The 12,010-nt window shown below is 44.8% G+C and overlaps 2 protein-coding genes across 3 annotated transcripts in view; one reads left to right on the top strand and one right to left on the bottom strand.

Annotated features, from left to right (window-relative positions):
* Positions 1 to 8,756, bottom strand: part of RBKS (ribokinase) — a 69,302-nt gene extending 60,546 nt beyond the window's left edge. Inside the window, exon 1 of one of the 2 annotated variants that reach the window (XM_075412828.1) lies at positions 8,355 to 8,756. Coding sequence is in view for 1 of the 2 variants with exons in the window: in XM_075412829.1 (XP_075268944.1) it covers positions 8,355 to 8,404 (50 nt within the window). In the remaining variant the exon portion in view is untranslated. The remainder of the gene's footprint in view (positions 1 to 8,354) is intronic. The other variant, XM_075412829.1, reaches the window with a different exon arrangement.
* Positions 8,757 to 8,807: 51 nt separating this feature from the next.
* BABAM2 (BRISC and BRCA1 A complex member 2) overlaps positions 8,808 to 12,010 on the top strand; it is a 187,781-nt gene continuing 184,578 nt past the window's right edge. Inside the window, exon 1 of the mRNA XM_075412827.1 lies at positions 8,808 to 8,890. The gene's annotated coding sequence lies outside the window, so the exon portion shown is untranslated. The remainder of the gene's footprint in view (positions 8,891 to 12,010) is intronic.

A 12,010-nucleotide genomic window follows, 5' to 3' on the forward strand; every position in this document is an offset into this window, starting at 1 on the left:
TAATGTTGTTATTTCCTGACTCTTCATTTTCTTCAAACAGAGGTGTCACTCTGGGTTTTTAAGATACAGATGAAGGCTCAGCAGGAATGCCAAATGATGGGGAAGCTGCATACTCAGAAGGCTGCTGTAACATCACCTGACTTTACGCTCAGTAAATCTGGGCCAGGTTTGTTATAGTATTAGTAACTGCAGTCTCCAAAAACTACATACAGTAATTCTGTCTGTCTGTCTGTTGTTCCATTCCAGCCTGGTTCCATTTTCATGATCGTCAATGGGAAAAGGAATTTCTTTCTACTGTAGTTACTAACATGATAATAATGTCAGCGAGAATCTTTTCACATCCTAGACTTTCTGTGGAACTGGACACATGCAAGTATTGTATGTAATTAGGGCACACCATTTTGAGATTTTTTTCTAATGTTCTGACCCAGATTATTTAAACAGATATCTTATGAGAGTTCATTTCTGTTATGTGGGAAAACAGACAGGCTGAAGTGTGCACAGGTATAGTGTATTTCTGTAATTAAACTACATTACCAAGAAATGGCTACAAATTTTGTCTCGTGTTGCAATACCTAGACTGATGATGCTCTTTCTCTATAAACTTTAATCTCTTTTCCCTTTCTCTTCACTCTTGTGTAGAAAAGTCTACCTCCTTGGCTTAAAAATTCTTAAGTATTTGAAGGGATTAAATAAATTATGTCATGAAACTACCATTTTCATCTTGCAGCATTAGCCAACTGTTTTAACACTGGACACTACATTTTAAGTGAATGAATTTTCTTTTGCCATCACAGTGTTGAAACTAGCCTTTGCTGTCACCAGCCCATGAGAAAGCATGTACATACTTAGGAAGGTTCAACAAAGAGATTCAGCTACTGATAGCTGGCAAATAGGGCACCCATTAAAAAGATGAATAGACTGATAACCGTGTTGTTTTACTTTTGTGGGTAATGCATAATAGCTTACTGACCTCCAAAGGGGAAAAATGCCAGTCTAATGAGACTAGAAAATTGTAATACTTTAAGTCAAGCATTTAAGTAGCTCTGAATAACAAAACAACGAGTACCATGGTGTTTCAGACAAGTGTTCTTTGCCAGGCGAGAGAACACAAGATGGAGTACCTGATTTTCTTCTCCCATTAGGAAAATATACCCCCTCAAAACTTATCACCTGCTAGGATCAAAATGTTTCTGGATTCATTTACTCCATTACCCAAGTGAACTCTCCTGAGAATTAAGCAATATTTTCCCTGCCTCATATGGACTAAACCTAAAAGCTTGGTAAACACTAGTTTTATCTCACAAACCATAATTTTTAATTGCTAACACACATAGGAAAGGCATAATCCTCCACTGATGATATCATAGTCTACTGCCATGGAAATGACTGCAGTATCATAAACACAGGTTTAAGATGACCTCACTTTCGTAGGAAAGGGGGAAATTTCACTGGAATGTAAATGACAGTAGGAATAAACACACACAGGTACTGTACTGCGAAAAAGCTCTCTTACTAGTCAGTTAAAATATGGAAGATGAATACTAAAGCTAGACGTGCAGCTGAACAGAAAAGGGGTTCTCCTGCCCTAATACCGTAGCACTGCCTATGAGTCTTTGAACAGAGAGAGTCCTCTGAACTCCTGTCAGGGTTCCACTCCGTAAGTTCACTACACCAGAGAGGAGTGAAATCCCCGCCCTGACAGGCTTACAGTTTAACCACGCAAACATGAGCAAAGTATGGCTATAAGAATACAGTGTAGGATCACAGAACAACATTGTAGCTGGAATGCTTCCTAGAATGAGTAAGTACTTCAGAAGTGGGAGGAAGAGAACTACACAGTCTCTTGAAGCACACAAAATAACATGAAGTCAGACGCAAATGCAGAAGTACAGTCTCAGTGTGGCAAGTGCTAAGTATTTTGGCATCGGCTCGGGAAAATACATATATTTAACCTTCAGCTCTGAAGTACTCCAAGAGGCATCAAACAACTCAAGGACTGGAAGTTGAAATTTGTGTGTGTTGCTGTGAGCTGGGAATGTTGAGTACTGTGCGGGACCCCAAGCTGAGATAAGACCAGAAGCTTGAGCTGAGAACAGGGAGTGGAGAAATGTAGAAGGCAATAACGATTTCACTTAAGTAGAACCTTTCATCTTGAAGGATCTCACAGCAATTTACGAACTTAAACAGACCAGACACTGCAGCTGGTAGGAACAGAAGGAGACAGCTGGGAACTCCTTCATGGGACGGAGGACGCAACAGAGGACTTACTGGGTGCCGTATCTTCCAAAATGCTGGTGCCGGGAGAAGATAGCAGGGCGAAAACAGAGCTTTTCCCTGAACCTTGCCATGCAGCCATGTGAGAAAACTGCAAAACGCAAGCAGGCAGCCAGAGTTGGCAGAAAGAGAAGTAAAAAACCAGGGGGCCTCTGGAAAGCTGTCACTGTTAGGATTATAGTTTCCCTGCCTTTTGTGTCAACCTCAACTCCATAGACTTTTCCCACTTTCTGCAGTAAAATCTTATGTCTTTCCTATTATTTTTGCCTTTTTTAAGACCTTCCTCCAATTTCTCTTTACCTTTTTCCTACCTTTTTACAAACTGCCCCTTTTCCCCTCTTCCCCTCCTCCAACTCCAAAATGTTTTCCAAATGCATAATAGGACAAGTAGTGCTACCTCTTGGTGACCAGGAAGCCAAAGAAATTACTTCAGCTATGGCATTCATGTAGCACAGGCCTGACTGTAGTACCACTAGGGCCATTCTTTAACTCAAAAGCACTACTGAATACATACTATTAAAGCTGAACTAGATAAACAAGTCTAAAAAACAAAGAGTCGTAACAGTTACTGCTGAAATGAAATTGCTTGTGGAAGGAAAGTGCCTAATTACAGTACACAGTAGGACACAAAATGAAGACACCAAATGAAAGGGCAGGGAGGTTCAATCAAATAGAATCCAGAAAGCAACACTTCTGTTGCATTTAAGCTAAAAGACATTGTGTGACCAGTTTCACATTCATATTTCCCGAGACTTCTAAAATTTCCATTTAGGAAGGTGGGAAAAAAAGTTTTCATGGACAAAAGCCAAAGACAAGCATTGAGCAGGTGTTCTAGCACCACCACTCCTTCTCAGAGATGACCCACAGCATCCTCTGTTGCACAAATAACAGTTTCTTTCAGAAAGTGCCAGCTGCGATCAATGGCGCCCTGTCTCTCACTTGGGGTTCATAACTTTGGTTGCAAATGCAGCTCTTGTAATGGGTTAAAAAAAATCATTGGTGGCCTTGCCCTAGTTAGTTTGTGTTGATTTAAGAAACACCCAACCAGACATTTTCCCTCCTTTTTCCCTCTTCAACACTGTAGCATTTTTTGTTAGAGGAACTTTACTGGAAGCTTTTCAGGTCCAGAGTATAACACCAAATACTTTTAACACATTAAAACACTGAACAGTGTCTCACACTGAAAAAAACTGATCACCCAGATTTTGCAGGGGAACTACAGTTTAATGACAGTTTACAGCAGTGAAAAGCTTCTGTTGACATAAATGAGCTTGGATCAGGCCCCACATCAGACAAGCAGTGTCTGGGCCACTACAGCTATTCAAAAGCTGTATATGAACAGAGCACAATTTTCTTACTGAATTCCATCACTGAGGATTTCATCAACTTGATTTTTATTCCATTTTTCTTTTTGGGGCCCCAAGATACAGCTTTCTTCCTGCCAGGCAAGAGAAGGCAAAGGGGAGTTTCTCTAAACCACACTGAGGTCCTCTAAAGTCAGGACAGAACAACAAAACACTGAGCCTTCGCATTCTGCGTTTACTATACACCCAAACTTTGCTAGGTCAGAGAAGACGAGGGATAGTACTGGCTCTGAAATGAAGCCCAGATTTTTCACTATTACATAAACTAAACAATCACAGATGACACATTCTCTCATGCCTTGATGCCTTCCTCTGGATCCAAAAGATTAATTTCCTCAACTGGACTAAGCTTGTATTCCTTCACAGTTGTGCTTTCCCATGCTGCTGGCAATGGCAGATTGACTAGAACGAGGAGTGGCTGCTGCAGGGGAAGCATTACAGATAAAACCAAAAACACAAATGAAATGGATTTGAAGGATTCTAGAACACTTTGCTGCTAGGAGAAGCTGAAGAGCAGAAAAAAACATTAAAGCAAGAAAAGTCATTAAAACTTGGTGACTGTGCATGCATGAGGAATGGTGGAAATGAGAACACATGTGAAAGACCTGGAAACAAAGCAAAGAAGAAAATGAAGTTGTATGTGAGACTATCTTTGCTTGCTCAAGAGAAACGTATGAAAATTCCTCTCCATATTCCAACAAAAAAAGCCTGAAATTATTGGGCCATATATTGCACTTCAAAAAAGAAAGCACAGACATAGCTTTGGATCATGGACATTCCCAGTGAGCCAGGGAGCCATTTACTTCGCCACTTCAGCCGACAATAACCACCACTAGAGACTTATGAGGAAGATGTAGAATCTCAGTAATGGAGATACCTTTGCCATTTTGCACAAGCAGAGATTGTGCATGGTTAGAAAAGATGACTGAATGCATCCATCAGGCTACTCTGGGATGTTAATTCCGTATGGGCATTTGTCACCCCTGTCCACTCCGGTCAGGCAACATACTACTTTGTAGCTCAATGCTTTCTCTGACCTGCCTTTCTTCCCTTGCTGAATGCTCTCAGTCAACCAGATTAGTATTTGTAACAATTATTAAGGACGGTTGTTACAACAGGGGACTGGAAGCAGAACTTCTAGTTCTACTCCTTACAGGGAATGAAGCAACCTGAGGGAAGGAAAGAGGTCCACAGAAAACTAAGACTTCAAATTTTGAACATCTTAACAAAGACAGTTTTCCAGTATTTGGACTGTGGTTTCATTCTCTTGAGTTAAAGCATAAAACTGTTGCTGTTGTGACTATCCAAAGACTGTTTTTCCATCTTACGTTTTGTTCTTTGCTTCTGCTGTTTTCAATTGCCATGCCAAAGTTTCTCCTGTTTATTCTAATTGTTTTAGTGTGTCTGACTCTCATTGGTTTATATGTTTAGTCTTGTCCTGATTTAGTATGAATTAAAATGCCAATGCCACGACCAGTCTGCAAATATGAGTCAGAACAGAAACTATTTCAATAATACTATGGATGGTACCCATCTGGTTTGATATCTAAATCATATAGAATAATGTTGGTTTTGTTTTCTGCTGCTATTGCCAATGAAATGTTGATTGTGATTGTGACCACAAATATGTTTTGTTCCTGCTCTTATTAAGCCAAAAGAGTGTGGTTTACTGCATGTATGTACGTGAGGTTGTTTTGATTATACTAAATTCACTTTAGAAAACCCGCATTCTGCCACTGCAGCGCTACAGGACAATAAGAAAAGAATTTCCAATGAGAACAGTGTTTTAAAAGCAAACCACTGGGCCTCTTCCCTTTAGAAGAATTTTAAGGCACACTACCCTTTCTTCTGAATTTCATTATGTCTCAAAATTACATCTCAATACTGTCTTAAACAGAAGGTGCCCATCCTTTTCGATCTCCGTCATTACATAAGACATAGCAAATTTCAAACTGTAAAATCTCCATTTCACACAGAGGCTATGCTTCTTTAAATCATTAGTTTACTGTATTGAGTAAAAACGTTATGTGCTAACTTTTTTTTACTGGTGAATCTGGCTACCATATGTTCAATGGTAGCTTGAAGCTTCTCTTTCTGATTTTCAGCACCTTACCTCTACAGACCAGGGAATGCTTACTATTTAACGTCTGCCACCTCTAGCTTTCCAGATAGAGGGCCAAGATTGTATTCTAAAGGGTCAACACGGTATTTTATCATTTGAGTTATAACATAGCATTGCCTAGGTCTGGCAGAGTCTTGATCAATATGATTAACTTATAGGAAAGATGTAGTCTTGAGTGGTGAAGAAGCATATCAAACATCATGTGTCCAAAAATGTGTCTGACCTCCTTTGTGTTACTCTCACACCTAATTTAGTTTATTCAGTCTCCTCCAAACAACAGGCATGCAACATGATCACTGCTGTCGATGTCTTTTACAAACTAAAACTTCACCATAAAGACAAACAAACTCACAAAAAGCTGATGCTCTTTCATCCCTGTTGAAATGAACCCTACCTTCCAACCTAGAATATATAGCCCCTTCTAAATCCCAGATATAAAGGCAGTCAAGAGATACCCTCTTGGCATCAATACTAATCCTAACCTGGCAGTTTTTACCACATTTAACAGAGTTTGATTATGGTTTCATTTTTCATAGCTTTGCTCTCCACCTAAGCACACCCCAGCCTACAGTTTAGTACCGTCCAGTAATTTTACCAAGATTTTTGAAACATGGGATACATTTAAACTATCTATACATGGGTACTACATGGAGATTTCAGTTAGATTAAACTCTTGCCAGCTAAATTTAAATGCAGTCTTTTTCTTATTTTATTAAGTGCCTGAAGTGCACTTAATCTCATTGTAACAGCATCAATGGCTACAACCCATGGTTTAATATGGCCAGTTACTATGGCTTCAAATAAATGACTTTATTTGTATCATATCAAACTTGCAGACAAAAAACGGGAATTTTCTTTTTTGTTTGTTTGTTTAAGTGTCAAGAAAAAGCCCAAAGCTGCGGTTGTCAGCAGTGCTTAAACTGGCAGACAATTTTCTGAATATTTTTTTCCCCACATTTCAGAAAGCCAGGAAAAGGAACTTCTTGAGGTTAGAGCACCATGTTTTATATTTCAATATAATGTCACAAGCATCTGATAGCTCATTCACACATAATGTCAAGATCAGTTTTACAAGATCTTACTCTGACTTACAAGACAACTATTCTTCTTGGAAAGCTGCCAGTGTGTTCTGCAGATTACATAAAGTATTAAATCTTTCTGACACAGGTTCTATGATTATTTAAGGGTTTTCATTGTTTCTGCAACGCATGTCTATGCCTAAACTGTACTTACTCCTCAGCATATTCTTCTAATCATGTATTCTACACTTCCTTGACCCACAGGCTTTGATATAATTGCTGATTCAGATTGAGGAATTGGTTTTTTTACTGCAGAATTCCCAGCAGGATGAGCTGATGCAGTCCAGACACATCTCCTTTAAAATCCTATTTTAAGCAAGTTTGCATATATAGTTTAAAAACAGATGGGTTTATAACAGTGCAAATCAAAGACTGATTTGCAAGTTTACCGGGGCTGACAAGGACAGCCAGTTTAGTTTAGCATTTGCATTGTTGCATACTGGGATTCTTCTGATATTTAGTATTCACTATAAAACCCAGGCTGCTGGAACCAAGAGCTTTCATGAACTTCTTAATTTTTAAAAGAAGTTTCCAAACCTTACCTATGTAACAAAAAAACAACAAAAAAAAGACACAATTACCTAATTCTAAAAGCTAAATGCCCACAAAATGAATAAAGAGGAACTAAGACACTCCTTTAAAAAAGGATTTCAGAATTTAAAAACTAGCTTTGGGGTGCAGAGGTGCTAAATTTTTGAAGGTTCCCCACTTCCACTTCTTGATCTGTTTGGCTATGAATAGATTGGGAGACCTTCTCTCTCTTCTGTCACTGTCACATAAAATGTTGTCTGTAAGTAATCAACTCATAACCTAGTTTTTCATGGAGCTAACTTCAGTTTCTTTGCAATATTAAGCTTTCTTTCTCGCTTTTCTAGTGGAGACAAATTCTTTGAACTGAAAACGTGTTACAGTTGACCAGCTTTATTTACCTTCATAAAATCGTTTCAAATTCCTCTGCTGACAAAGAGTATCAGAGTTCACGACTTCCCATGCGGGTTTACTATGAAATGCTGCTTTTCTGGCAAGGCTAAGGCCGAGCCACCTAGCCCAGCTGAAAACACAAACCCCAGTCTCTCTTCTCCCTGAAGTTCGAGACAGCTGATCAAAGCTCCAGCAGACAACACGTTCAAACTTCTCCCCGTTCCCACAGCCTTCTTTCAAAGCATTTTTTAAGGGGCTGACATCACCCGGCCCAGCCGCCTCCACCGTCGGCTCTGCTCCTTCCCCCTGCCCCTGCCAACTCCCGGCCTCGCTGCCCAGGGCCCAGGAGGGGGCCGACCCCTCTCCTCCTGCCCCGGCCTGGCGAGGGAGGCGACAGCCGCTCTGCCCGGCCCAGGGCGAGAGGCGCGGGGCGCGCCCCGGCCCGGCCCGCCCCGGGAGGCGCAGGGAGCCTCAGTCGTGCCCCCGGAGCCGCGACGCCCTGCGCTCCCTTGACCTCGGGGCCCCTCCGTCCAGTGAGGGCCGGACACCGGCCCCGCGCCGGGGCCTGCCGGAGCCCCCCCGGGTACTAACCTGACCAGGTCGGTCATACAGGATCCCACCACCACCACCTCAGCGGCCATGGCGCCAGGGGACGGGGCTGCCCCAGGCCCCGCAGCCCAGCCGAGGCGCGGCCGGGACCTTGGACCCAGCCTTCGCGCCAGGCCCCACCGCGGCGGCGGCTTCGCCCGTTGCTACGAGCGACGGGCGGGGGAGGCGGCGGCGACTGCCGGCCCGCAGGGGCCTTCGGCCGGGAGGGGTGCCCCTGGCGAACGCCTGCCGGCACGGCCGCCCCCTCCCCTCCTCGCCCTCTCCCCCACCCCGCTCCGGCCGCCAGGAAGCCGGAGCCCCAGGCCTGCACGGCCAGACCGTCCGCCCAGGCACCGCGCCGGCCGCCAATATCGAGACCGGCGAAGACCCCTCCGGCCCGGGGAGCGGTGGCGGCGGGCCGCGGAGGCGCGCACGCCGCGCGGCGGGGCGGGAGCGGGGGCGCGCACGCCGGGCGCGCGTGGACGGGACGGGCGCGTGGCCACGGCCGTTGCTAAGGGGCCGCGTTCCGGCCGCCGTAGGTATGGCGGGGCCCGGGACGGGCCGCGGAAGGGCGGGCGGGCGGGAGCAGCGCCCCTGCCGGCCCCGGGGGAGCGGCGCGGCGGGCGGGCGGGCGGGCTGGGGCTCTACCCCGGCCCCCGCCCCCTCCGCCAGCCCCGGGGCGCTTGGGGCGAGGCGGGGACCGGCAGGCCGCGGGCCCGGCCCGGGAGGAGCTCCGCAGGAGGCGGCGCGGAGGCCGGCGGGGCCCGTGGCGGCGGCTGGGCGAAGCACCGCCCGGCCCGGCCCGGCCCGGCCCGGCCCGGCCCGCTCCCAGGCGGGGTGGGGGTGGCGGCGCCGGCGCCGGCTCGCCGCGCCTGTCGTGGCCGAGGCGGCAGCCGGGGGGGGTCAGTCCGGTGCGCGGCCTCCCCTGCCAAGGCTGAGGGAACCCGGCGGCTTACCCGGGGCGGATCCGCGTTACCGACCGCGCTGCGGTGGGGGCACGGCGGGAGGAGGTGGTCGTGGGTCCCCTCGTTTCCCCGCGCCTGTCGCTGCCGCCCTCGCAGCGCAAACGGCAGGGCCAGCTTCGGGGGGGGGGGGCGGGGCCCTCGCGCTGCGAGGCCTCTCACCGCCACGGTCGCCTTTGCCGCCTTCTGGCTTGGCTTCAGTCCCGCAGCGTCGTTACCGGCGGTGCGGGAAGGGAGGGTCCCGCCTCCGGACCCGCTGGTGCCTGGGGTGTCGTGGTTCCGTGAGGACTGCGAAGCACCCGTTACTGCTGCCTGAGGTCGGGACGCCAGGCTGCTGAATCCGGGAGGATTCCCCCCGCTCGTTTGTTTACTTCTTTCGAGTGTTTTGCTTTGGGAGGGAAGGAGTCTGGCGAATTTTGGTTTGGTTAATTCCCCTGAGTTTGTTTGTGTTCTGTTTCCAGTACTGTGGGAAAATTAAGCTGGGGGGGAAAAAACAAATATGTCTGTGACAACTGAAACTTACAAAAATGGTACTGGTTGTGTTATGGTTTGTAAAGACCTTTGTGTACAAAATAAATTGGTGAGTTCAATTGGTAGTGACCCGCTAAGTGTTGTGTATCTGGCTTGTTACGTAGAAGGTATTGTGGATCTTAAGTGATGCAATAAAACCAGGAAAAATGCCTAGTAGTCATTTACATCTTGTTTTGACAATATCTGCATATTTTATTAACAAAAAGATGGGGAATCTCACCCTGCAGTTCAGTTTGGAAGGTGCATCTGTCCAACTTTGATAAACATGTGTATCTCTTATGTCTCATGATTCTACCCGCATAACACCTACAGTCATGAAACGTGTCATTATCAGAGCCATTCCTGAGCTGTTTGTGTAGACCTTTAAGATTGTTAGAAGGATAGCTTGTTTCTCGGCATGTTTTCAGAAGTTCTTACCTTCATCAGTCCAGCTGCCCCTCTGCTTGAAGTTACCCTCCCAACAGCAGAGCTAGCGGACTGAAGTGTGTGCCCTGTATTAGCCACTCTTGTGCAAAGTCTCAGTTTAAACTCATTTGTATTAGCAGTTTGAGCTAAGCCATTGGACTTTGCATTGAAATAGGTCAAGTGTGGGCTCGTCTCCTCGTAAGTTCCTGTGAGGAAGAATAAAGGTGAGTAGGCAGTAGTTTTTGTTAGAGAAGTAACAAACAGGAGGTAGCATCTTAAATTGCTGCGGGTGTTTGCTAAGCCAGCTTAAGTTGTTGCCCATCAGTTACAGCAAATCCTATATGTGAAGAGAACATGTTATATGTGAAGACATTGATATTTAGTCTTCAGCTTCTTTGCTGCCGTAAAATGTAAGGCCCAGTGTATTCAAGATAATTACTGGTTTTAGGAAGTCTTTTTGTTTGCCTGAAAGTGCTTGGCCTTTGCTTTATTCAGATACATTCGGAATAGCTAGGATTAATACTCTTGAACATTGCTTCATACCATTTCAGTGTGACTGACTTTTATGAGAACAAAATGTATAACTTTAATATTGCTACCAGATACAGGGAATTACCAGTTTGTGGAACATCCATTAGTAACCAACTAATGCTTGTAAACGAGTGTTAGAAACAACAGAAAATTGCAACTGTTGCCTTGAGTTGTTCACACTCTCTCTATAGGACACTTACTAATACAGCAGTCCATATGCAGCATTTCATATGGAGGTAAATACAGTATGCATCAGTGTTTTTCAATTAAATAAGTGTTCTAAAAAATATCTTCTAATGGTCAAAGCTCTTCTGCCCTGCTTGTCAGTGACATGTTTATGTTACTTTGAGTCATTTAAAGTTTTGTTTTCTAAAACTGTGAAGTTCAGTTAGTTTTCAGATAGAACTCTGTGCCTGAGAATATCATCAAATATGTTAAGTCAGCATTTTAATAGGTTACTTACCCTTCTTTTCTCAAATTTCTCCTACCACAGTCTGTTGTCCACGTGCCGTAGCTTTTTTGTGGTGCAATGAGTTAAAATGTGTGCGTGCTCAGTTTCTGCATTTCAGCTAAAAAGCAGCAGGCTCTTGGAAGTGTGCCAACTTAGTGGCCTAACTGATTTAGCGTAAGGTCACACAATTGCAAGCACTTCTGAAAAAACTGTGCTTAAAATGTGTGTACATCAGCTTCCTGATCTGTTTTGTGAGTGAAGATGCCTTTAAAGGAGTATGATGATACCGCTGAAAGAAGAGCAGTGTTAGCCTTTAAAAGGCATTGTAAAATGCTGTGAATAGCTACCTACAGAAGTAATGTAAAAGTAATAACGGGCTATCGTTACACTAGTGGTATTAGAAATTACAGATGGCAATGCAGAGAGATGGTCAAACCCTTGGTGCCGTTGCAATCGGTAATGCAAGTCCCATTGATTTCAGTGGAAGCGGAACAAATGTGGCTTGTCAATTACAGACTCCTGGTGGAAGTGCTCACAAGAAGGGCTACGCTGTGGAGTGTCAGAATGGCCCTCAATTTTATTTCTCTTTCTCATGGGAATAGGATCTTAACTAAAGGAACCTGGGGCAGAAGTCCGTTTTTGTGTTGATGTTGAATAAATGGGCTTCATTGAATGTTGTAGAGGTAGGAGAAGAAAAAATTACTTGTGTTTATTCTTCCTTTACAAACTTGTGCACACTTCAGTTACTCTATGTTCCTGATTGTTTCTGTGCTTAGTTT

The sequence above is a fragment of the Opisthocomus hoazin genome, chromosome 2 (assembly GCF_030867145.1).
Source record: "Opisthocomus hoazin isolate bOpiHoa1 chromosome 2, bOpiHoa1.hap1, whole genome shotgun sequence".
NCBI lineage: Eukaryota > Metazoa > Chordata > Aves > Opisthocomiformes > Opisthocomidae > Opisthocomus > Opisthocomus hoazin.